Source organism: Ochotona princeps, chromosome 12 (assembly GCF_030435755.1).
Source record: "Ochotona princeps isolate mOchPri1 chromosome 12, mOchPri1.hap1, whole genome shotgun sequence".
Lineage (NCBI taxonomy): Eukaryota > Metazoa > Chordata > Mammalia > Lagomorpha > Ochotonidae > Ochotona > Ochotona princeps.
The window spans coordinates 30,717,404-30,742,753 of NC_080843.1; the positions used below are offsets into that span (position 1 = coordinate 30,717,404).

At 37.0% G+C, this 25,350-nt stretch overlaps 1 protein-coding gene across 1 annotated transcript in view; it reads left to right on the forward strand.

The window, feature by feature from the left end:
• The window catches only part of KLHL1 (kelch like family member 1), a 223,231-nt gene that overhangs the window by 190,742 nt on the left and 7,139 nt on the right, over positions 1-25,350 (forward strand). Inside the window, exons 8-10 of the mRNA XM_004577433.2 lie at positions 7,994-8,156; positions 19,629-19,841; positions 25,079-25,250. Coding sequence (XP_004577490.2) covers positions 7,994-8,156; positions 19,629-19,841; positions 25,079-25,250 — 548 coding nt within the window. The remainder of the gene's footprint in view (positions 1-7,993; positions 8,157-19,628; positions 19,842-25,078; positions 25,251-25,350) is intronic.

Consider the following 25,350-nt stretch of genomic DNA (forward strand, 5'->3'; position numbering starts at 1 on the left):
CACCTCTTACTCTGCCTTTGCCTTGCGCAGCAGTCTACACCTGCTAGATGCTCATACAACGTTTACTGATTTTGTATCTGGTAGTCAGTGCTTCTATATTCTAACTCCTAAAATGTTATTTTTCTTCAATTAATTTTTTGCCATGCCTTGCTCTGCCTTGCCCTCCCCTCCCCTCCCCTCCCCTCCTCTCTCCTCCTCATCCCTCCCGTCCCCTCTCCTTCTTTTCCTTTTCCCAGCAGCTGTCTAATTGTGAGTTTACTCATCAGCAGGGACCAAGATGTGATTATTAGAGAAGACACCCTAGAAGGGCATATAGACTGGGTCTTTACACATTCCATGGAGATGTGCTTTATAAATAGAGAATGCATGGGGTGGCTATTTGGTGCAATGACCAAGAAGCAGGATGGAATGCTCATACCCTTATATTGGAGTGTCTGGGCTTCATTCTCTCTTTGCTCACTATTCCAGCTTCCTGCAGACATGTCCTGCAGACATGCTCCAAAGGAGGCAGCACAGTGATAATGGCTCATGCTGTTGTGTTTCTGTCACCCTTATTAAACTAATGATGATTTTGATATATTTTTACATTTCTAAGTAATTCTTAATAAGATTGCAGTAACTCAATCAATACAGCAATTAAGTCAAATTGAGTTTAAATGTATTGGCTCCTATGTCAGACTTCAAAGATTCATGTTTTCCTAATTGTAATTATTGTTGGACTGGTAGTGTAACAGTGGATTAAGCCACTGCTTGTGAGACTAACAACTTACATCAGAGTTAAAGCTTCAGTCCTGGCTGCTCTGAGTCAAATTCATCTCCATGATAATGCAAATAAGAAAGAGGTAGAAGATGAATCAAGTACTTGACCCTTGCCTCCTGTGTAGCTTTCAGTTGGCTCCAGTCTGATCACTGGAACCGTCTGAGGAGTGGGTCTATATGGGAAACATTTTTGCCTCTCTTTCCCTTGTTCTTTCTCCGTTTCTCTACTTTTCAAATAAATAATTGAATAAGGTCTTTTAGAATTTATAACTCATGATTAGTATATAAATATTAAAAGCAATACTCAAACCAAATTTTGTCATTTTTCAACATAAATGAAACAATGTTCTCTTTAGGTTGAATCGGTTTCTGTCTTAGTATAAATGTAAAACGGCCGGGTGCAGTAGCCTCGTAGCTAAAGTCCTCACCTTGCACATGTTAGGATCCCATAATTGATGCTGATTTTAATCCAGACCGGCCCTCTTCCAGTCCAGCTCCCTGCTTGTGGCCTGGGAAAGCAGTCAAGGACGGCCCAAAGCCTTGGGATCCTATACGTACATGGGGGACCCAAAGAAGTTCCTGACTCCTGGATTCAAATTGGCTCATTTCAGGCCATTGTGGCCAATTGCGGAGTGAGCCAGTGGATGGAAGATCTTTCTCTCTATACCTCCTTATCCCTGCACATCTGCCTTTCCAATACAAATAAATAAATCTAAAAAAAAAAAAAGAGAGAATGAATGTATCAATATCTTGATGTATTATATTAAAGAACAGGAAATTATAATAATTTATTTTTCTGAAAAATCAGGTTAAGACTCTCAGTGTATTTATAGAGGAATGGTGAAATAAATATCAAGAGAAAAGTTTGGAAGCTCCAACAGCTTCTCTTAGGTGAAATGTTCTGTGGCACAGAATATGTCCATTCTTTATGTATTCAAAGATACATTTCATTTTTTAATACACATTTTCCACAAATGAAAGGTACTCAGTTTTAATATGTTACATTTTGCTTGAAAATTAGGGTTGGCTCACCTCTTTTAGAAAAATGCTAAAAGTTACAGTAAATATTTTGCCACACCACTCTCAAAGGAAATGCTGTGTGCTATAACTACAGATTAAAATTTATAATTAATTATACTGATCCGAATAAATGCATTTTAGTAATGCAAACAGATAAAACATACTTTGTATTTAGTATAAGTCATTGTGGAGTAGTTAATCTTGGGTCACACAGAAATTACTGTATAGCTTTAGTTCTATTAACTTTATTTATTTATTTATTTATTTATTTATTTATTTATTTGGCAGAAAGAATCAGTGACAGAAACAGAAGAGAAAGGAAAAGGAGAGAAAAGGAAGAGAAAATATGGCAGAGGAGCAGAAAGAGATCTTCCATTTTCTGGCTTATTCTCACAAATGGAGAAGTGTTTTGTCTTTATTTTAAGATTTATTTATGTGTTTGTTTGTTTATTGATTTCTTTTTATTGGAACAGCAGATTTAGAGAGAGAAGGAGATGCAGAGAGAAAGCTCTTCTCTCTGATTGTTCACTCCCCAAGTGACCACAATGGCCTGAGCTGAGCAGACTGGAAGCCAGGAACCAGTAACTTTTGCATGTCTTCCATGAGGATGTAGGGTGCCGAGATTTTGGACCATCTGTCACTGCCTTCCTAGGCCACAAGCAGGGAGCTGCAAGGGGATTGAAGCAGCTGGAACACAAACTGGCATGCATCTGGGGTCCTGGGGCATGCTAGGTGAAGATTAAACCACTGAGTTGTCGTGCCAAACCCTCCCTCTGTCTTCATTAACCAGAAGTTATAATTGAAAGTTGAGGCAGCAATTGAACCCAGAACTTCAATATGGAATTTAAGAGTTCCCATATGCATCTTATTCATGTGTCAAATGCCCATCTCAAATCTTTTTTCTTTTTTTTTTAAGACTTATTTATTTTTTATTGGAAAGACAGATATACAGAGAGGAGAGACAGAGAGGAAGATCTTCTGTCCGATGATTCATTCCCTAAGCAGCTGCAACGGCTGGAGCTGAGCCTGTCCAAAGCCAGAGCCTCTTCCTGGTCTCCCACGTGGGTGCAGGGTTCCAAAGTCTTGGGCTGTCCTCAGCTGCTTTCCCAGGCCACAGGCAGGGGGCTGGATGGGAAGTGGAGCTGCTGGGATTAGAACCGGCGCTCATATGGGATCCCGGCCAGTTCAAGGCAAGGACCTTAACCACGACGCTATCGTGCCAGGCCCTGAAATTATTTTTTCATAATCATGTTTTTTTTTTTTTTGATTGAAGGTCAGGGAAAACACACACACACACACACACATACACATCCATTTCATTAACTGATGCATTTCCCAAGGATATACTAGATCAGAGCCAAGATTCTTTAACCTGGTTTGGATGTAATGGGTTAGCAGAAAACCATGTACTTGAGTTATCAGTACAGTCTCATCAAGTTAACATTAATGGATACTTGGGTTTGGACACAAAGCAGGGATTCAAACACAAACACTCTGGAGATGGAATTTTGATGTTCCAAGCAGCGTTTAAACCTTGGTGCCAAATGTCTATGACTAGGTTACTTTCTGAATGCGGAATACATATTGATGCTGAACAAGTCACCGAAAAGCACTTATGTACCTTGTAACCTTGGTGCATCTCTAAAGGTATTTTTAGTAAATGTGAGGAAGGAGTTGATTGTACCATTGTGATTTTGAGATTATTCTAGTCTAATTATTCCCTTTACTTAATGAGATCTTTCTGCAATGAACTAATCACAGCTTTGCAGGAAGGCACAGATAACATTCTAAGGTAGACAGGGCTCAGAAATCCTGTGACAACCTGCCAAAACACCCTTCTTTATAATGTGAAAGCATGAGGTATGAATGTTTTCCAGATTTGAGACTTTTTAAAATGTTTATTAGATCACAACCATGAAGTATGCAGCTTTGTCAAAGATTTAATTTAACATAAGCATCTTTGCTCTGTCTTACTCTGTAGTATATACAAGTGTCTTAACTTTAAGGACTCCTCTCAACACGGATCATATGAGGGTTTGAATTTATAAAATTACATGCTTATTATTTGTCCAACACTGATATGTTTTATATTTAATATTCACATGCACACTATAAAATATATATTCTTTAAGAATGAGGGTACTGAAATATAAAGAATGTTTTCCAGTGTCATGCAATTGATAGTAAAGATTGGATATGAACTCAGGAAATCACACTTCAGAGTTAGAAATATTTTATTCAAAACTTTATTTCAAAGTATTATTTAATAAAGTATTTTAAATGCAAAATGAGGGAAAGAGAAACAGAGTACTTCTAATCCAGCTCCCTATAATGCACCTAGGAAAGTAGCCAATGATGGCTCAAGTGCTTGGGTTCCTGCATGCCATGTGGGAAACTTGAATGGGGTTCCAGAATCCTGACTTTTGCCCTACTCAGTCTGGGCCCTTGTGGCCATTTCTGGGCTGAACATGTGGATGGAAGGTCTTTCTCTCTGCCTCTCTTTCTTTCTATCACTGTGCCTTTCAAGTATGTTTTTAAAAATATTGAATATTTACATAACTGTTGTAAATGTATAGCTATATAAAAGCATTATCTTATGTAAGTTGGCACATAAATGGCATCCCTAAATTGGAAGTATGTAAGGAAAGAATTTTTCTAAATTCTTATCAGTTTTTTCAACGTTTTCATTCATAATTGTGTAATATGTGTAAAGTGGACTTGAAAATAACGCACTTAATTCACTTGAATCAAACATGAATTAACTACTATGTGGAGCTCAAGTGTGGTGCGCCTTCTCTGCAGAATCGATCCTCTAGTGCCCCATTGTTGGAGGGGATGAGCAACTGCCCTCCACCCAGCCTCCTGTCAGGGGAGGGACAGACCCGGCAGGGACTTGGTTGGAAGCACACACTCTTATATGGAACAGTGAACGGCCTCAGGCCAGGAATTCCAGGAGAGGAGGAGAACTGGGAGTCAATCCTCATTAGCACGACTGCGGAAGCCACCTCACGTGGGTCAGGGGCAAGAGAGCATGCTGTGTTCTCAAGTTCGGAAATGGTCTCTGGCCAATCAGTCTTGCTTCAAAACAACTTGATCCCCTCCCTGGTTCACGCCTAGGACTCCTCCGTTGGTCACCATTGTGTTGGCCACATGCAACCCAGTGACCTGGATCCCTGCCCAGGGCTCTTCTGTTATCCACCATCTTGTGACTTGGTGAACTCTTTGTCCTTGAGCCCCACAATTCTGACGGAGTCTCTTACATTTCTTCATGTCTTTTATTATAAAGATTTATTTTATTTACTTGCAAAGCAGAATTACACGATGTGAGAGAGACACCTTCCATTGGGTGGTTCACCTGGTTCACCAAATCCCTGTAATATTAACAACTTGACCCAGACCTACACTCTTTCCCTAAGCACAAGGTTTCCCTGCCTGCCCTTTATCTAAAGCAATTCATTGACTTAAGGGGTACCATCCAACTGCCTTACAGGGTTTTGATCGCCAAATTCAATCAGTCGTCTGCTTCTTCAATAGATTGAAACTTCAGAGGCCGGTTCTGTCCTGGAGTGATGTGAGTAGGTGAATTGCAGCTCTGGGCAAAATGTAACTAGCTTCATGTAATACACAAATGAGCTGGAATCTACCTCACCATATCAAATTCCCTAAAAAGCATGGCATTACTGACAAATCAAAGGGAAGGTCACAAACCTTATAGGCCAGCCAGGAACATTGCACACATATACTGCTCAGTCAGCATCCGTTTCAGGAGCTTGGGAATGAAGCATTTGCTGCCTGGCTCCTTGTTCTGTGCTTTACAATAAATGCCAACTTTCTTCCACCACCCCAATGTCAATGAAAGCCACCCTAATGGCTTTCTCTGCATTGGACATGTGGACCCATTTTTGGGCGGGGGTTCTACAACAATGCCTCCAACCAGTTTAAGCTATTATTTGGTGACACTCCCAAATTAATTACTCTAGCTTGGCCAAGCTGAAGCCAGGAGCCAATGCCATGAGCTTCATCCATGTGTTCCTGGACGGAGTGGTCCAAAGACAAGGGCCTTGTTCTGCTGCTTTTCCTGACACATTTACAGAGAACTAAATTAGAAGTGGAGCATCTTGGAGTTAAACTGGTGCGCATATGGGATGCCAGCATTGCAGAAGGAAGCTTAATGCCACAATGCTGGCCCCTGTACACATCTTTTAAGTCAAGTCACTGCCATTTGTTTTTGACTGTATTTAAAAATAAAGCTATTAGCTCAGAAACATTACGATAACAGAGATAATTTTTTTTCAAAGTAAGATGCAATGATGCTGAAAAGCATCTTTGGAAAGCAATGTATAAGTAAGCTATTGACCAACATAAATTGTGTTTCTTGCAGTAAAACTTACTGTATGTGTAAGTTTCGGTCGACATTTCTCAAAGCAAAAATTATACCAGGCAAGTTTAAGCAGAAAGGGCACATGCTTGGCCTAGCAACTAAGATGCCTTTGTGCTAATCAGTAACACGGTGATTCCCGGCTTCTAACGCCATATTCCTGATAGTGCAAATCTTGGGAGGATGTAGGTGACGGCGTACATAATTGGTTCCTTTCACCAATATGGGAGAACCAAATCGAGATCCTGACTCCAATCCTCTATGTGATGAGTATGGATTTTTATGAAGTGAATTAGCAGATGTAAATTACCCCCCCATCAAGAAAATGCTCTATCTATGCACAATAAAACCTATTTAAATAGTATTGCATTACAGAAGAGAGACCAGAGCTGCAAATGAACTCGAATATTCCTAGTCACAAGTGATTGAGTTTTCAATATCAAGAGTAGATGGGAGAACCTGGACAATCTATGCTTGCCTTTACTTCTCCACTTAGTAGTTCTTTAGATGTTTTCACAACATGGTGAAGGTATAGTTAGGCTCCCGCTTTCCCAGATAAACTAGGAAACAAGGGTTGGCTCTCACATCATTGAGAAAGATAATCCTAGGCTATTAAACTAACAAGAAGCTTTTAAGAAGATTTGCATATCAAAGAAGCAAGGAAATAATTTGCAATTACAAGCATTCTAATGTAACTGCTCTAAAAAATGGGGTCAGGGCTCTAGAGGCAGGAAGAGACTGTCTAAAGTTTGGACAGGCAGACAGAACGTAAAGGCCACCTTCTCATCTTGCCTGGGTCACCCAGTGGGAACTGGGACTCAGCGAGTCAGCAGGGGAAGGGACAGTTGATGGTGCTCTCACTACTGTTGTTTCTGTGAGCAAGAGGTTGCCCTTCCTCTTTGACCCTGTTTATTAATATGCATAGCTTTGTGGCTGTCTAACTTGTCAACTTGAGAGTGGAGGAAAATTACAGACACTTCACAGTTCTTGACAATCAGACATTGAATTCTACCCGTTTGGGGAAATATTTGCTAGAATTTTTTTTTGAATATTAACACGGCATTTAATATTTAGCATCTGTTTACCATTTATGGAATTTATTTATGAAGTAAATTTACTGGAAAGCAGAGGTTAAGAAGTGTATGTTTCCTATCAAGGACTCACATTAATCTTGTTTGTTGGGATTGTTTGTGCTGAGTGGCTTCACTGAATAATATGAGACGTCTGTTTTTTTTTCTAACCTTCATGTAATTGCATTTTGAAGTTATTAGAAAGGCAAAACATAGAGAACAGTGCCATGGAATTTAGATTAATAATATCACATTGCATTAATGCAACATCCCTGAGAGCAATATACCTTCAACTGCAGTATGAACTACTCTTTCAAGGAAGAGGCACAAGAAATAACCTCTCTGATCTTTTTTACTTGATTCTCATAAATGAGGAAATTTGCTTTCTTTTGTAATGTATCCAAATTGTATTTAGATTTGATTCTTCATAAATGAGGACATTAGCTTTCATTTTTAAAGCATCCAGATCTAATTTATTTTTGCTTGTAAATATTTTTCTTCACCATCATGTAATGAGTCAATTCATAATAGGTAGTTTCTAGCTGCTTGATTTGAACAATTACAGTTGTTATTGAATGTGATTGTAGTTATGTATAATTAACTTGATCTTCAAATCTCACTGAAATAAATCCATTCAATTTTTTAAAGTTTTTGTGTTATTATAAAGAGAGCATGTCATGTGAAATCTACACTCTTAACAAAATGTTAAGTATATAATACAACATTGTTAACTTTAGGCGTCATATTCATTTCTTTGTCATCCTAGGTGTAACAGTACTTGAGGGCCCTATTTATGCTGTGGGTGGCCATGACGGCTGGAGCTATCTGAACACGGTGGAGAGGTGGGATCCGCAGAGCCAACAGTGGACATTTGTAGCCAGCATGTCAATTGCTCGAAGCACAGTTGGTGTAGCAGCACTGAATGGCAAGTGAGTAGATTTCTGTTTGTTTTTGAGGAAAAAAAAAAAGCTATCAAATGAATTGAAATGGGAAAAAATAGTTACCAAGTGAATTTATGTTTTAAAGGTTTATTTGTTTGAAAGGTAGAAGGAAAGACAGATCCTCTATCTTCTCTTTCACTCTCCTAATGGCCTCAACAGTCAATCTGGGCTCCACTGAAGCCGGAAGTTAGGAACTTCAACCGGGTCTCTCAAGTGTTGCATGGGCCCAAGCAATTAGGTCATCTTCTACTCTTTTTTTCAGATGTATTAGCAGAGAGCTGGATTGGAAGTGGAGCAGTCTTGAACAGATGCCTTGTGTGGGAAGCTGCTTTCCAAGGAAACAGCTTAAGAATGCCAGCTCATAAGTGAATACTGTTAAAACAACTTTTACTGTCTTGTTCAATAAATACTTTGAACTCATGGGCACAGAGTCACGGCACACTATGACTATAGGAATCTCATTCCTGGAGACACGTTGCACAGTAGTATCACCATAGGTAATATTAAAGTGTAGTAAAATTTAGAAGCATTTGGAGGATTTTGAATGTTTTAGTCATAAAGACATATTAAATGTTTGAGGCAGTGGATATATTTATACTGAGTAGATGTTATATAATATATACATGATTAAACTACGGTACCCCATAAACCTGTATAGGTTACATGACTACTAATTATTAAAATTACTTTTAGCAATGTGTTTTAAGTCCATAGTGTTTATACATTTATGATTGACAAATAGCTATGTTTGCTCCACATATTGCCAGTAACCAAATTATTATATTAGTCTGTCCATCTTTCAAGCACTCTATTATATCACAGTAAATCAGGAATCCTCAACCTCAACACTATTGACATTTTGTGCCAGATCATTTTGTTGTTGTTGAGCGTATGTAGTGGTCATAAGCATTAGAAGATGTCTTGCAGTATTGTGCATTTCCACCTGTCATACAGCTTACCTAGATGTTCCCAACTTCTTAAAAATAGATCATCATGGTCCCAGCACGGTAGCCTAGTGGCTAAAGTCCCCTTGCACGTGCAAGATCCTTGCATGTGCCAGGATCTTATGTGAGCACTGGTTCTAATCCCAGCAGCCCCATTTGACTGGGAAAGCAGTCAAGGATGGCCCAGAGCCTTGGGACCCTGTACCTGCATGGGAGACCTGCAAGAGGCTCTTGGCTCCTGGCTTCGGATCATCTCAGCTCCGGCCATTGAGGCTACTTGGAGAGTGAATCAATGTATGGAAGATCTTCCTCTCTGTCTCTGCTCCTCTCTATATATCTGACTTTCCAATAAAAATAAAAAATCAATCTTAAAAAATAGATCATCATGCACATTGGTCCAAATTGTCTTTATTCCCAACTTTGAGTTAATTTCTATTTGGCCTGTTTTTTCACGTTTGTAATGTATAACTGTGTGTGTCAGCATATCTTCAATATATGAGATTTTTTTATGACTGCATCAATTTAACCCTAGGTATAATATATGGTCACTGTACCTGCCAAGTAAACATTGAGTGAATTTCTCTATTAGGCTTTTGCAATCATATTATGTGGTACATTGTTTAAAAGCAAATGAACTATTTTTCTTACCTAAGTTGTTAAGTATTTTGCATGTTAATAAAACTATTAGAAACCAAAATTGTAATTGCTCTGGAGCAACCTGTTTCATGCAAATAGATAAACAAAATTAATTGTAGCAAGTCATCCTTTTTATTAACTAATTCTGTTTATGAATATTTAGGTTACAATATTTTCAAGATAATAAATAAACATTGTTGTAGACATGTTGCATGACCACGAAGTATTTTTTTATAGATAGATCTCTAGGCCAAAAGAATTATACATTTGAATTTTGCTGGCTATTGCCCATTTGCCTTCCAAAAATCTCATAGTAGTAATACATCAATCCTGATTTCCCTCAAGTCCCATCAACTGTGGTGTCAGCCTGGCTGTGGAGCAGGCCAGAAAGGCCCTGGGAACCCTGAACTATTGGCATCTAGCCTGGCAACTGGTCCAATGTGTTACCTGGGTTCCTCAGAGACAAACTTCAAAGTGACTTGCTCTTCTTCCTCATGTAGAATGTAACTCTCTCCTTGCTGTGGGGGATGGGCTCGCAGGAGAAATGATGCCAAGAGTGTGAGGCTATCCTCGCTTTATCAAAGTGTCTTTTGTTTTTCTTAAATTGTCTGAATATTCAGCGCTGTGTGGTGGCATAGCAAGTTAATCTTCTGCCTGCATGCCAGCAGCCCGTTTGGTTACTGGTTTGAGTCCTGTCTGATCCAGCTTTCTGCTTATGGCTTGGCAAAGAAGTAAAGGCTTGTTCAAGCCATTGGGCTCCTGCACCCACACTGAAGACCAGGAAGAAGCTCCTGGCTCCCAGCTTCAGATTGGCGCAGCTCCAGTATTGTCTAGTGTGAGGAGTGAATGGGGATGGGAGGTATTTCCCTTTCTATCTTTCTTTCAATTAGTAAATCTGCCTTTCCAATAAAAATAAATAAAATTTTAAGAATATGTCTGAGTATTAACAATTTATTCTGATTCTGATGTACTTACTGCAGAATCGGACTTTATTTTTATCCATTCTGGTGAATAATGGTGCCATTATTTTCTAGTAACTCACGAGATTATGCTTTAGGGGCCTTGGAAGGTCATAAAAGATGCATATCATCTTTTGATTTAATTTTTCAAGAACCTCTTAAAGTAGCTCCATACACAAGTATGTGCGCTATTTGTAAATCATCTTTTTGGAGGCGGGGTGTCCTGGACTGCTTTCCCAGGCCACAGGCAGGCAGCTGGATGGGAAGCCGGGTTGCCGGGATTAGAACCGGCGTGCATTTTTCCTTATAAACCTACTTTGAAATCTTAACATATGTTTTGTCTTAAATACCTTTTGATCTTAATCAAAGCCAACAGAATAAACTGGTTAATAAACTGAATGAAGTAAATGGTTTCTAGCATGTTGTTATGATTGAATTGCTGTTTAGTTTCTTGGAAGTCACTATTTAGGTGCTTTATCTTTTTTTTTTTTTTTGAAACTTTTCCTTTTTAGTTACATTATTTTTCAATTAACCTTATAGATTTATGATGAATACATTAAGATAGACTCAATTCAGGCATACATGTTGATGAAGCTTGGCTAATTTGTTGCTTTTCAAACAAAAAATTAACAGAATATGATGCGATAACTGCTAGAAGGTTTTATGAAATAATTTATGTTTTAATTACAATTTCCCCAACTTTAATCCTATTCTGTGAAAATGTTGAATGGTTACTTCTTCTGTTACATCCAATCATCTTTCCTTTTTACAAGTAAAAAATGCAGCTGTCTTTTGGGGTCCTTTTTCTCTGCCTGGTATGATACCATGGTGTCAAAATCTTGTGGCTTGATGGCTGTCTGTTGTGTGAAATACTTTCCATGTGTTGCTCAGACAGAACACAGCCATTAGAAAAGAGATCTTTCAGTTCACTTAGCAGACGATACGGCAACATCATCCTCTGACAGGACTTTTAAGTTTGTTTTTCTTGTTTTAGTTTTGGCACTAATGGATCTTTTTAACCTGGTTTTGGCTTCTGTGAATCTTATTTTGTGTGATTTTACCAATTAAGATTGATAAAAAATAATGCACTGATGTCTTAAATTGGGGTCTGGGGGTATTGTTTATAGTGGAAAAGCAACAAAAACAAACCCAAAAAACATTGGTCCATAGCTTAAAAAGGATGTGTATATTCTGATGAAATGAGAAGATTACTTTAATTTCTTGAAAATATTAGTTGATCTTCCAATGAAGAACAGATAAGTCTTCTCAGACCAGCACAGCCAAAGACTCAGTTCATGAATTAAAACACTGAATAAATATTGTGATGTCGTTGGTCATAAATAACTTGCATGACGCTGTTGTAGTTGTCGTTTTGTTTCTGCTTTGATTCCTGACTCTTGATTGTTTCAAACTGTGTATCATACCAGAGGTCTTTCTTGTGTTTATTTTCTTTGTGAACTCACAAAATAAATACTGGTCCTGTACACATCTGTAGGTAGCCTCGAGGTTCAATAAATGTGTGGTTCTGTCCCTAGAGGAGCTGCAAAAGATAGAAAAACAAATGAGTTTCTTTCATGATTCACCCTCACAACTGCATTCTTTCAAAATCTTGCATTGATAATTGCATGAAATAGTTAATGTATTTTCAATCTGAAACTTGCACAGCTGAAAGAACCATTGCTTCAAGAAAGGTATTTGGCAGAGTGGTTAAAACGTTAGCTCGAGTAGCCTGCATTTCATGTGGACGTGCCTATCTTGGACTTGCAATTCCACTTTCCTGCTGCAGTGCATGCCGGGAAGCAGCAGGCAGGAGCCCTGCCACATACATGGGACACAGATTGAGTTCTTGAGTCTCTGGCATTTGGAGAATGAACAGTGCACAGGAACTATGTTTTTCTCTCCATCTCTCTTTCTCTTAAATAAAATAAATACATTTTTTAAAGAATAAATACCTGTTGCCTTCTCTGTTGTGTCCCAGAATCCAGCACAGGCCCTTAAGCCCCAGGACACATGCAATTGCACTGTGTAGGGTTTTCTGTCTAATGGTATCTTCAAATTTTGGCTTTTCTATTTCTGATAGACAAAAGCAAAACTTTTTAAAGTTATTCTGAGACTCTTACATTTATAGAAGAAAGCAAGATCAATTAATTTCTTTGTCACGCTTATGAGTTGCTTAAGTGCTGAAAAGATTTTTTAACTTATTCACTAGAAAAAAGCAAGATTTTTAATACAAGACTTGATACATTTAAAAGATTTCCAGAAAGCCTAGAAACATTCTAACAGAACAGAACAATCTGCATCAGCTGAGTATTAAATGAAAGGAAGATGCAGAAACATTTCAGTTGACTTACCATGAGAAGAGAGGAGCCCCAAGAGATTCTAAAATAGATAAAGTGATAATGGCAAAACCCATATTACCTAGCAACTTGATCATGGTAATGGTTATGTAAACGTTTTAGAGTAGTGAGGTGAATGGATTCCTATTTTATAAATATTCATTCTGGCTGGAAAAATAATTTATAATTTGTCAAGAAAATTTTGCAATCATTAGAATGCTAGTACAATTGTCTTGTGGCCAACATGGACTTCTGTGTTGCAAAAGATCACTTGATAAATCATGCTCAACATTAAAAGGTGTTGTAGCAGCAAACTAAGCATTTTGGCTCTACATTTGAGAGTCAGCAACACCAGATTCTCCATGTGGAATCTAAATGACTCAATTGACTTAGAGATGACTTTCTTTTCCATCTTTATTCTCACTACTTGCCTTATTCAGCAAGGGTTAGGGTAGTATCTTAAGTATGCCTGATTGTTTATAACCGCTTGAATTTTCACATACCTATTTCTGCCTAGACCCTTCCATGGTGATTTTCTAATAACTTGAGCTGTTTCTGCACCCTATCCACTTGGTATCTCTCCTCAGATGTCTTATAATGCATAAGAAAACTCTAACACAACTCTTAATTCCCCATATATATTAAGTTTCCTTATTGTAAGACAGGGATTATTGAACTACATGAATTGCACTTGAGAAAAATAGTGTCAGAAAGTATTAACATATGGTAAAATTGGCTCTGTTTAAAATTTAAATAAGGTTATTTATAATATTTTGGTCATACAAAGCCATTAATTTAATCTATACCTTTTCAATGAACACTCGTTTAATTCACTAAGTCAAAATTACTTCCTTTTTGAGTTGTGTTTCCAAGACGCATGATTCATAATTTTGTCTGCCATCTGTCAAAATCTTACTTCACTAAACATTAAACAGGTGTTTTTTATTGACAGATTTTCACAGATGAATCATCTAGTTCTAAAATTGGAGTTGAAATGAAATGAGTATGAACTTCAAAATCATATATTGGCTGTGCTCTTCAAAAAAGCAAACCAAATATTTTTTTCAAAAGCTTATGCTGTATTAAAGTAAACTAGAAAGCACACAAGAAGAGGAAGCTTTAGGATTATAACAAATGAAGGGTGGGGTTAGCAAGGCAACACAAAGAAATTGAGAACAAGATGACCAATTCTTCCATATTTCAGCCTGGTAATCTACAAATTTGGATATGATGAACTGACCTAAATTAGTTTTGTATTTACAATTGATAAAGTGCCTTATTAAGTACAGGTGCTTTCAAATGGATAAAGATAGGTGGACTCCATGAGACTTGACCCCACGGCTCTGTTTTGTGGGTCACCATGGCAGGATGGATTTCCAACATGTCCCAACATTTTTATAGGAAGCAGCAACAAAACACTCATCTAAATGGCTGCAGGCTTCCTGAATCCTGTTTCTCTGGCCTGTAAGGTATTCTAACCACTGCTCCCTAAGAAAAGTTTTGCTGAAAGACAGATGCAGGAGAGTTTCAGCAGCAGGCTGTGTAAGCCTTCTCAGGGGATCAGATGAAAGCTTTCTCTGTTAATTGCAAAACAAAGGACCGAAGAGTGCTGGATCTAGGGAGTTGTTTCAAAGGTGGTAGGCATACTGCCTGGGTTGTGGGATTTTAACACTTTTGCTGTGCAAGAGAAAGAGCTGCCTCAACACTTTTGTGGATAAACAAATGCAGTGAATGCAAATTATATAGCTAATATCATAAACTAATTAACAAGCTGTTTTGATATTTAGACAATAGCATTGGAAGCATTTCTGCAGCCACCCCTGAAGTGTGTGCTATTGACAGACTTCTTATTGTCTACCGATACACATTTACCATTTTTATGTGAAAACATAAACATCAATTTTTAAGGAGGGATATGGTCACCAGCTTCTTTTAATTTAATATCACCATAAGATCAAGATCTGAAAAATGGATATAATAAGTGAGCTTGCAGTATGTGTTCACTGATCCTGACACATTTCTTTCATCCTTTGTTTGAATCATTGTTGTGATACCTAGGACTCTACCTTGGAATAGGTGGGCAAGGTTACTGGACAGTTAACATGCAGCTTTAGCATTAATGCCTATTTCCAATGAAAGAAAATCTAACACATTTTAAGGCATTTTTCAAGAACATCTACCCTTAAATCTCAGTGCTCCCTAAACTTAAGTTTCCACAACTATGCAACAAGCTCAATACATGCCCCAAATGCTCCAGAGTCATTCTGTTTTAACCTGGTGGAACTTGGGATTAAATAGAAAACCACGGAAACACAGCTTATGTTGCCTGTTGTACTGTGAGCAATAAGGTCACTTCTCTACAACCCAGAAGTCTCGTATAGCCTGATACCATGGAAGAAACTGTGGTAGCCAGCTGCTCTGCTTGCAGATAGGGTAAATTTTCAGCCTGCAATGGTTCTTGGCAAACACATACTCTAGAAGTGAGGCGTTTGACAATGGAAAGCAACCTAGTCTAAATAGCTCTGAAGCCACCCATTTCCCACACACATTTGAACCTGTTTTTTGTTTGTTTGTTCGTTTTTGTTTGTAAGAACAAAGACCTGTTTTCAAACACTGTCCTAGAGGTTGCTACATATTTATGCAGGACTAACATCCTTAGACAGATAACTTTGCAGAGTAAGACAGTATAATCAAGATGCTGAAGCACGAAGGCTAAACACAAGGTAAAAGTCTCCTGTGTTTTGTTTAAATATGCAAGTTAGGGGAAAGAGTCAGGGTATTTTGACATTTGCTATCCTCAGCAACTTCTAGAACAGTTTAATCCTTGGATGTTCCTGAATCCTCTGTCAATTCTCGTGGTGCAGGGATAAGCTGACCACTACTCCCAGAAGGGTCAACTATGAACCTATTGATTCCCATGAATGTTATTATGTTATTCTCCAGTCCTTTTCTCAGGGCCTGAAAACGAAATCCCAACCCCATAACTTGACATAAAATACCCATCACTCCATCACTCTCACTGTAACCTTTTCACGCTACCAGCTGCATCTCTTCTTTCCCGTCACTCATAAACACCCCTTTCATCAATACGACATACCCGCCACTCTTGATTCATCACCTACTTTGACCTAGCATGCCCCTCGTCTTTACAGATAGTGCTTTCACCGTCTGTAATGCTTCCCCCTATTTTTTCATCTTATAAATTTTTACTCATCTTTCAACCCTAAGTTGAATGTCATGTTTCCTTGCTTGCTGTGAAATTGTCAGCTGTCACTTTCTATGTTGTCAGAGAATTTACTTACAGCATCAGATCCGTCCACGCTCTTCAGATTCTGGACATCCAGTTTGTCATTGTAGAGAAAGAAAGCAGGGAATTAGTCTAAACTGTAATTAGACTGTCAAGGCAACCTTTGATGATTGTTCCTGAAAGCTAGTGTGCAGGTGATAAGACTTATTCTAGCTTGCTGAGAGCATATTATTTCAACTACTTATGTAGGGAGGTGAAAACAAAAAAACACAGGGAAAGAGATATCTTCCATCATTTTTAGATATTTTTATAAGTCTTCGAATAACTATAATATTATTGTTCATATTCAATTTTGAATTTGAATTCATAGTTTGTGAATTTGTATTTTAAAATGAGTGGGTTGTGAATAAGGTTCACTTATAATATATATTCATGAAACACAATATTTGAATATTTTTTTCTTTTGTAAGATTTATTTTTATTTATTTTTTTTGGAAAGTCAGATTTACTGAGAGAATGAGAGACAAAAAGATCTTCCAGCTGTTGGTTCACTCCCCAAGCGGCTGCAAATGCCCGAGATTTGATACTATCATTACTTTATAAACATTTAGGTGTATGTTGTATGCATCATTTAAAAAACATTCATTAAAAGAAAATAAATGTATATTTTGCTGCATGTAATGATTTTATTATCAGCTATCAGAAATACTATATTGAGAGAATTCATTGAGGTAATTTTACAGGATAACATGTATGCAAAGTCAACATACTAAATACTTCAGGGGACTGTGGCAGGGGCTTCTGATGATATGTGCATCCACAATTGAAAATCTCTGTAAAATTTATCTAGCTGCATTTTGATAATGTTTTACTCTTATTGCATAGTCCAAGTAAGTTAAGTCTTAGTTTAAATGAAATACAGGAATAAATGATGTTCAGATTTCATGAGGTGCTTCAGATGATAAAAATTTCTGAGTGAATAATCACTTTTCTCCTGTTTGCTTTTGCAGTCTAAATTGCCTAATACATATATTTTAAAATGTTTCCAATAGTTAATTTGAACAAATTGCAAGATTAATATCAGTAGAGAAAAAGCTTAGTGGCAACCAAAGAGAGGCATTGTATTTAAGAAAAGGCAGCACATGTGCAATCAACATTCTGTCATATCCAGCATCATGAGAAGCATAAACATATTTATTATAAAAGCTCCTAAGGTTGAAACCAGATTCAACATCTTATTTTAGGTTTAGTGGAGGATACCGAAGCATGAGTTTATAAATCTAAAACCTGAATGATCTTATACTCTAAATAATATGTTTTTCTATACAGAATTTTGGAAACCTCAAAAGTAGTAGCTTTGGATGTATTGGTCATAATATTCATAGTAAAGCAGAAGTTCCATGGCATCTGATCTTTGTCAGCATAACTAAAACCCTACACTCAACAATTTCTCACACATTTCTGTTTCTCTCATGGTACATGTCCACAAGCACCTGACGAACCTTCCTGTATTTCCATTTCAGCTACTCTGGCCTTATTGCCTCTGAAATTTTGTGCTGGCTAATTATCTAGCCACCAGTATTCCTCATTTAGATATTTCTGAATTAATTTCTACCACCATCTTCATGTGCAAACATACAATTCTCAGTGGGATCCTTCCAAATCACTTATTTAAAATTGCACCTCAAATCTCACTTCCATCTGCTGTTCCTGTGTTCCATCCATGTAAGCTGCACCTGGCATCTCCCAGTGTGTTGATGTGGTATGCTATGTCTACCCTCACTTTGACAGAATTTAGCACATTATGTTTCTGTTTCACGAGTTATATTGACAAAACTTTGGAAAATTTGTGGCACATATAACAAAGTATAGACTTTTTGGAAAACAGCATGTGTGTTCCTGCATGACCCAGTCAGCATATTATAGATTTAAATCCAAATGTCAAGGAGACACATGTGTATTTATTGCAATAGCATTCACAGTAACCAACATACGGTATCAGCCTAAATGTGTACCAGTGGAAGAATGCTTAAAGAATGTGTGGAATATATTAATAATGGAACAGCATTCAGCTACTAAGAAGAATGAAATCTTTTAAACACAATAGCATGTTGAACTTAGACATTAATTGAAATAAAAGAAAGACAAATACTATAGGTCATCACTCATATAAATTTGCTCATGGAAGTAGAGGGCAAAATAGTGATCACGTGAGACTGAGGAGGGGGGATAAGAACTTGTCAGTGGATACACTGATGCAGATAAATAAGAAAATTCAGTGTTGCTCTCCACTTCACAGAAGATTCTATGTAGTCAAATCTAATATATAATTTCACCCAGCTAAAAGAAAGGATTTTGAGTGCTCTCACCACAATGATAAATTCTTCCAGTAGAGGGTATGCTAACTATCCTCATTTGAACATTATGTATGAGTATATGAATTGACAAATTACATTGATTCTCTCAAATTTGTTTATTATGTGTCAATGACAATAAAAAAACCTTAAAAATAAAAAGTAGTGAAGAATGAGTAAATTAATGTAACATCATCATTTACTTCATTGTCAAACATGAAACTGGGAAGATCTATTTTGTTGAGATGTCGCAATTCGCTTTTTGTAATCAAAGTATCATTGATGGTTTAAAACTCTTTTCATGGATTCCTATCACATATTTCATTAATGGAACAGCTATTTAAGGAAATGAATGTTTTGGGTCAATTTCAGCAGTTTTAATCAGACTAGCATTATGCATTCTTTCTTCCCATGGAGTTTTATTTTTTTGTTGTTGTATAGCACTGTTGAGAGTATATATTAATATTGTTCAATTATCTTGTGTTTAAAAGTGTGGGAATGAAATACAAGGATCAGGTATGATTTTCACAATGTGAATATGTTATTCATCAGCAAGAAAACGAATCTTTGTAATTTTATTATGATTATTTTCTTTTATCTTACTGTATATTTCAATAGGTATGTATCAAGATAAGATAATATTGACATACTAATACTATTGAATTATTCTGACAATGAACAATTTAAATCTTACTTTCTAGAAACACTAAAAAACAACTAAAGCACTCAAACTAAAACACACTAAAAACAGCTAGAAAATGGCAGTTGTTTTAATGTCATTTAGCATACTATATAGTAACTGAGTGAGAAGTCCAGGTTTTGAAATTGCTACCTGAGTTTGTTTGCTAAAATCTTCATGTGGCTATTTCCATTACATTTGAGTCTCACAATGCAAAATATTATTTTAAAACATCTTTTTTTCTTTACCAGTTACTCTCATTCGGATTTTGTTATTATATCAGGCTTTTTAAACTGTGTTTGTAGGTTATATTCAGTTGGAGGTCGAGATGGGAGCTCCTGTTTAAGTTCAATGGAATATTACGATCCTCATACAAATAAGTGGAACATGTGTGCACCAATGTGTAAGAGGAGAGGGGGAGTTGGCGTGGCCACGTGTGATGGCTTTCTTTATGCAGTCGGAGGTCATGATGCTCCTGCTTCTAACCACTGTTCCCGGCTGTTAGACTATGTAGAAAGGTAAGACCTTCCAAAAAGACTGTTACCATGAAAAACACAACCCACTGTGCTTGATATAATTTAATTGGAATGACTGTAATAACTGTATAATTTTAGAAAACTAGATGCAAACCCATAGATGCTTTTCTAGTCTACCCAACCCACACCCCCTTTCCTGGTTCCTCTATCTCCCTCTCCTCTTTCTTTCTCTTTCAAACTAATACACTATAACTTTTATTTCCTCATATTTGTTACTCTTCTATCCTGCTTCTATCCATAATGTCCTATTATTTGCTACTGAAAGTCCATTTTTTTTCACACGATCCCTCTGGGACTTTTATTTTCTCTTTGACATGTTTTTAAAAGTGTTCGCTTAGAGAATTAAATAATTTACCAAGTATGCACATGTTAAGTCTTTTAAAGTGCCACGCATGTTACTTACTTGTGCTGTTGATCCTTACTAATTCTACTGCTCATTCAAACTCTCCAAGGTAAATTATAAACTTTGCTTCATCACATATTTTGTGTAACAAAGGTCTCCGAGAGCATGGAGGAAATGTGGTTTCTTTTTTAACTCTTCTTTAAAGTGACCAGTTATGTCTATGGCCATACCACCCTGAATGCGCCCAATCTCATCTGAAATGACCAGTTATATAGAGGTTGCAATGGGAAGATGCTTTTGCTCCAGGCTTGCTCTAACATTGCAAACTTGTCCCAGCATGTTGATAGCTGACTTTTCTTTAACGGCTGTGCATCACTTAGGACTGTCATACTGTTGAATGAAGATTGGAGAATTTTTAAGGAGACTTTCAGTGATATTTCCTGCTACTTAGGGATATATGAACATTTATGGCAAAATGATGAGAAAATAAAGGTTAATTAGTGCATCATTTGGAATAAGATCTAACAATAGCAGGTTATATCAATCTTTCTAGTGGCTTAATACCTTTGCAATTTTTATTTTCTTATTTATAATATATTTCACTCATGTTATCCCTCTGCCATCCAGGCTGATTCATAAAATAAGATAATAAACATTTTGGACTCCTTGTCAAATGGAAAAAGACAGAGAATAACATCTGTTTGTTGAAAAATTTCCTTTGCAGGTAATACAGTTCTTTCCTGCACATATCTGATGACAAGTCGGCTACATAGACACACAACTCCACGTAGAGAGGAAAACAGGCTCCTGTTCACACCTGAGTGAAGAACGAGATATTCAGTAGACAGCACTGACCATAAGATGACTTTCCTCTTGATATTAAGAAAACACACTTTCATAGCAGAAGTATTTCATAGGAGGAAAATAATTTCTATCATTGACAATTATTTCTTTTCAAAGGATATGTGATAGATTTTACTAAGTGTAAGACTGTTGACCAGAAATAGCTTGTGGTAATCAGAAAATATTCAAACTTAAACTGATGATTAGATAAGACACCAACCCAATGTTTAAAAGAAAATTAAGTTTATTGCATTTTCTCTCACATTCTTAGGTCTACTGAATTCAGGAAATGCAGGTATTGTAGTGAGCCTGTGGTCAGAGTCAAATGAATGATATATAATTAAATACACATAATCTTGCACTCAGTTATTTTAAAATGCCAATACACATATGATTCATTTATGTTTTGCTTTGTGAAATATTGGGAAAATGAAGAAAGTTGATGAATACAATAGGCACTGTTTTTTATCTTCAATGAATGAGGCTAATAAAATGATTTCATTCACATATTCTCATCTAATTTTATGGAATAATGTGCTGCAATGTTGTGAGATGCAGCGTAAATATTTCAGCCTAAAAATTGATTCATGAGCAAACATTTGATTGAAATACATAGCTGTGTTAAGTTATGGGAGTGCAGAGGATCTGAGCAGCTTAAGTAATGCGGAAGCACACAGTGTTCTCACAATTCTTTTTTTTTTTTTGTAAAGATTTTTTTTTTTAATTGAAAAGTCAGATATACAGAGAGGAGGAGAGACAGAGAGGAAGATCTTCCATCTGATGGTTCACTTCCCAAGTGATCGCAACGACTGGAGCTGAGCCAATCCGAAGCCAGGAGCCAGGAGCTCTTCCAGGTCTCCCACACGAGTGCAGGGTCCCAAGGCCATCCTCAACTGCTTTCCCAGGCCACAAGCAGGGATCTGGATGGGAAGCAGGGCTGCTGGGACTAGAACCGGCACAAGGATCCCGGTGCATGCAGGGCGAGGACTTTAACCACTATGGTATCATGTTGGGCCCTCTCATGATTCTTATCCAAATTCATACCATTTGTCAGTTCATAGATGTTTTGTACTTTATTTAACATATTTCATATTGATGTCTTCAAATGGGAAGTGACAGTAAATCAAGATATATAATGGTACATCTATGGAACTCTTACATAAAATATTGTGTTCTTAGTATATAATGATATGCATACATATCATTCAAACAAAGGCACGAATAATGTATTACACACTGTTTTGTGAATCAGTAGTCTATAGAAAAAGTTGTGTATCACTATAACATTTTATGGAAGTGCCAATAAATTATGTAATGACGATGTTAAGCATAGTTATGAGATACTCATCCAAATATTTCAATCAGACTGTCTTTGGCGCAAAGCATATTGATATCTCAAATAAGAATAGCTAAGAAGGCAGACTGAGTGAGAATAAACAGTGTATGAAACAAATGAAAATTAAATTTATTACCATGCCTCACACTTGCAAAAACATCCTGACTGAAAAACTGAGTATGCAAAATGCACGGTAATTTGAAGGAAAATTTAGGCCCAGACCATGCAGTTTGTTAAAGAACTTTTGCCCATCTGTTTGTGTTTTCAGAAGCATGGTTATACAAGCATTTTTTGCATAGTGTTGCTCAAAGCATATTACACATTTGAAGAAATGTATGAGCAAATAAATAAGAGCTTTAAACTAAGAAAAAACTGTGGATTTTGAGGCACAGCAGGTAAGTCCCTAGCGGGCCATAAACTTCACCTATCTGAGCAAATGGTTTAGGTTTCGCTACCTTGCTTTCTTTCATCTTTGCGCCAGTGTCAATCCTGTGAGGCAACAGATGTTGGATAAACTGCCTGTGTGCCTGCTACCCAAGTGGATAGCACAAGAACTCGACACAGATCTTAGAGTTCCGGACTCCTGTCTTCAGCCTGGGAAAACCTTGACTCTTGACTCTTACAGACATTTGGTACAGTTGGCCAGTTTTCTTCCTGCAAGTACCAGCATCCAATATGGGCATCGGTTCATATGGGTCTGGCTGTTCCACTTCCCACCCATCTCCCTGTTTTGTGGCCTGGGAAAGCAGTGGAGGATGGTTCATAGCCTTAGGGAACCTGTACCCTCTTGGAAGACCATGAAGAAGCTCCAGGCTCCTGGCTTTAGAATGATTCAGCTCTGGTAATTGCAACCATCTGGAGAGTGAACCAACAGATGGAGGAACTTGCTCTGTCTCTGTCAATCCGCCTTTCCAATAAAAATAATAATAATAAACTTACGTTATTTTTCCAGGTCAAATATGCATTATCACAACATCCCTCTAACATTTATAATAAGAATAGAAAGGAAGAAATTGAAGTTGAAGTAGAAATAACAGTCTGTTAGGAGGTTCCTACTGTTTTTAACTTACCCACAGTGTTATTAGTTCACTAATAGGAGTTCTTGAATTTCTTGTGATAATTCAATGCTGAGTATATATTAAAATTTCCAAAATGTCTCAAATATTTTTTTAATAGTTGGTATGTATGAAGATCCAAATAAAATCTAGTTGACCATGTTGTTTTTCATTCTCCTTTAATTCAAAACTGTTAACCTCGTCCTACTAATTTATTTATCAATACCTTTTTTGCCATTGGCGTATTGAAAAGTTCAGGCAGTTATCACTTATTAGATTCTATATTCTGAACTTTAGTATTTGCTTTCTGGTTAGTGTCTTTTCTCTCCCTTTCAATAGCTCATTAAAAAAATGTTCAGACATGTCAATATGTTTATGGAAGATGTTAGAAAATCTTAAAGATGTTGGTGTTATTGATTGCGGCATGGGGTTTGTGTCTTTATGTGTCTGTTATATTTTGCATGTGTTCACTAAAGCATGCTTCAAGGTCATCCTGGTTTTGCAGGCATTCAGTTAAAGTCTCATTTCACACATGTCAGCTAAGCCGTTCACAAACCCTCCAACCACAGGCAAATGCAAGTAACATGCTGGGTGTTATTCACCATTGTCTGTGAAATATAAGCTGCAGCACTTGTGTAATAATCTTTTTTATTTTCAATACTTAATTTGTTTGTGTCTTAATTCATTATTTTTAGGAGTCTGTGGGTTATAAGTTGCAACTTATGAAAAAGGATTGGTTCAGGAAAACCTAAGAATGAATATACTCACTATGTTCAAAAAAGGCATTCTTTCCAATCTTGTATTTGTTTGTCGGTGCTTTTTGTTGCTTTTACATCTGAATCTGCAGTCATATGTTAAAGGCAAGGGGGTCAGCTATCCATTCGTGACTGAAATAAGGCACATTGATTAACATAGTCTTCATGTTATGGTGACACCAAATAGGAAATATATATATAATATATACGCCAAGTATCTAATTGTGAATGTTAATATTTTACTTAACATTGGTTCTCTGATTTCAATCCCTTGAGATACTAATATCTCCGTCCTGGTGGAATCTGAGCAGCATCACTGAACAAAAATCTTGGTGTGTTCTAATTATTTTTGCAAGTGCCAAAGGCTATCCCTTTTCCTTTTGAGTAAACACAGAGCTCCTTATCCAGGAAATTAAAGAATCCATAAACTGGTCACAACCTGCTTTTCCAGGAGCTGTGCTCTCTTACACTTCTTGACTTACATATGCTTACAGACCTGTTTGCTCAAAGCTGCCCATGTATTTCGCTAATACATCTATTTTTTGTGTGTGCGTGTTTCTCTTCCTTTAAACTTTAACAAATTTTGACTGGACTTTTCAGTCAGCCTTAAAGGAGACTCCAGCTACTAGATTATTAACTATCCCTTCTGTTTACAAACATAACACTGCACATGTGTGTTAGGAAGGTGGCATGTCCCATAGAAATAGTTAATTATATCTGACATTTCCTCATGGAAAGGAAGTATGATACCATTTTTTCTTTTTCTCAATGAATCTGTATGCATCTAAATTTTATTTTATATGGCATGATTTGGAAAGAATATTTTTAAGATAACGAAAGTCAAATGTTATTAAAATATGCTACATTCTATTCTCCTTAAATTTTAGATATGATCCCAAAACAGACACTTGGACCATGGTGGCCCCTTTGAGTATGCCTAGAGATGCTGTTGGGGTATGTCTCCTTGGAGATAGATTGTATGCTGTTGGTGGCTATGATGGGCAGACATACCTCAACACTATGGAATCCTATGATCCACAAACGAATGAGTGGACACAGGTAAGATCATCAGTAGCACAATGTACTTCAAGTATATAAATGCATTTCATACAGTGTAGTAATTTATTCAGTTACTTTTTGTGAGCTAAAAGTGATTACT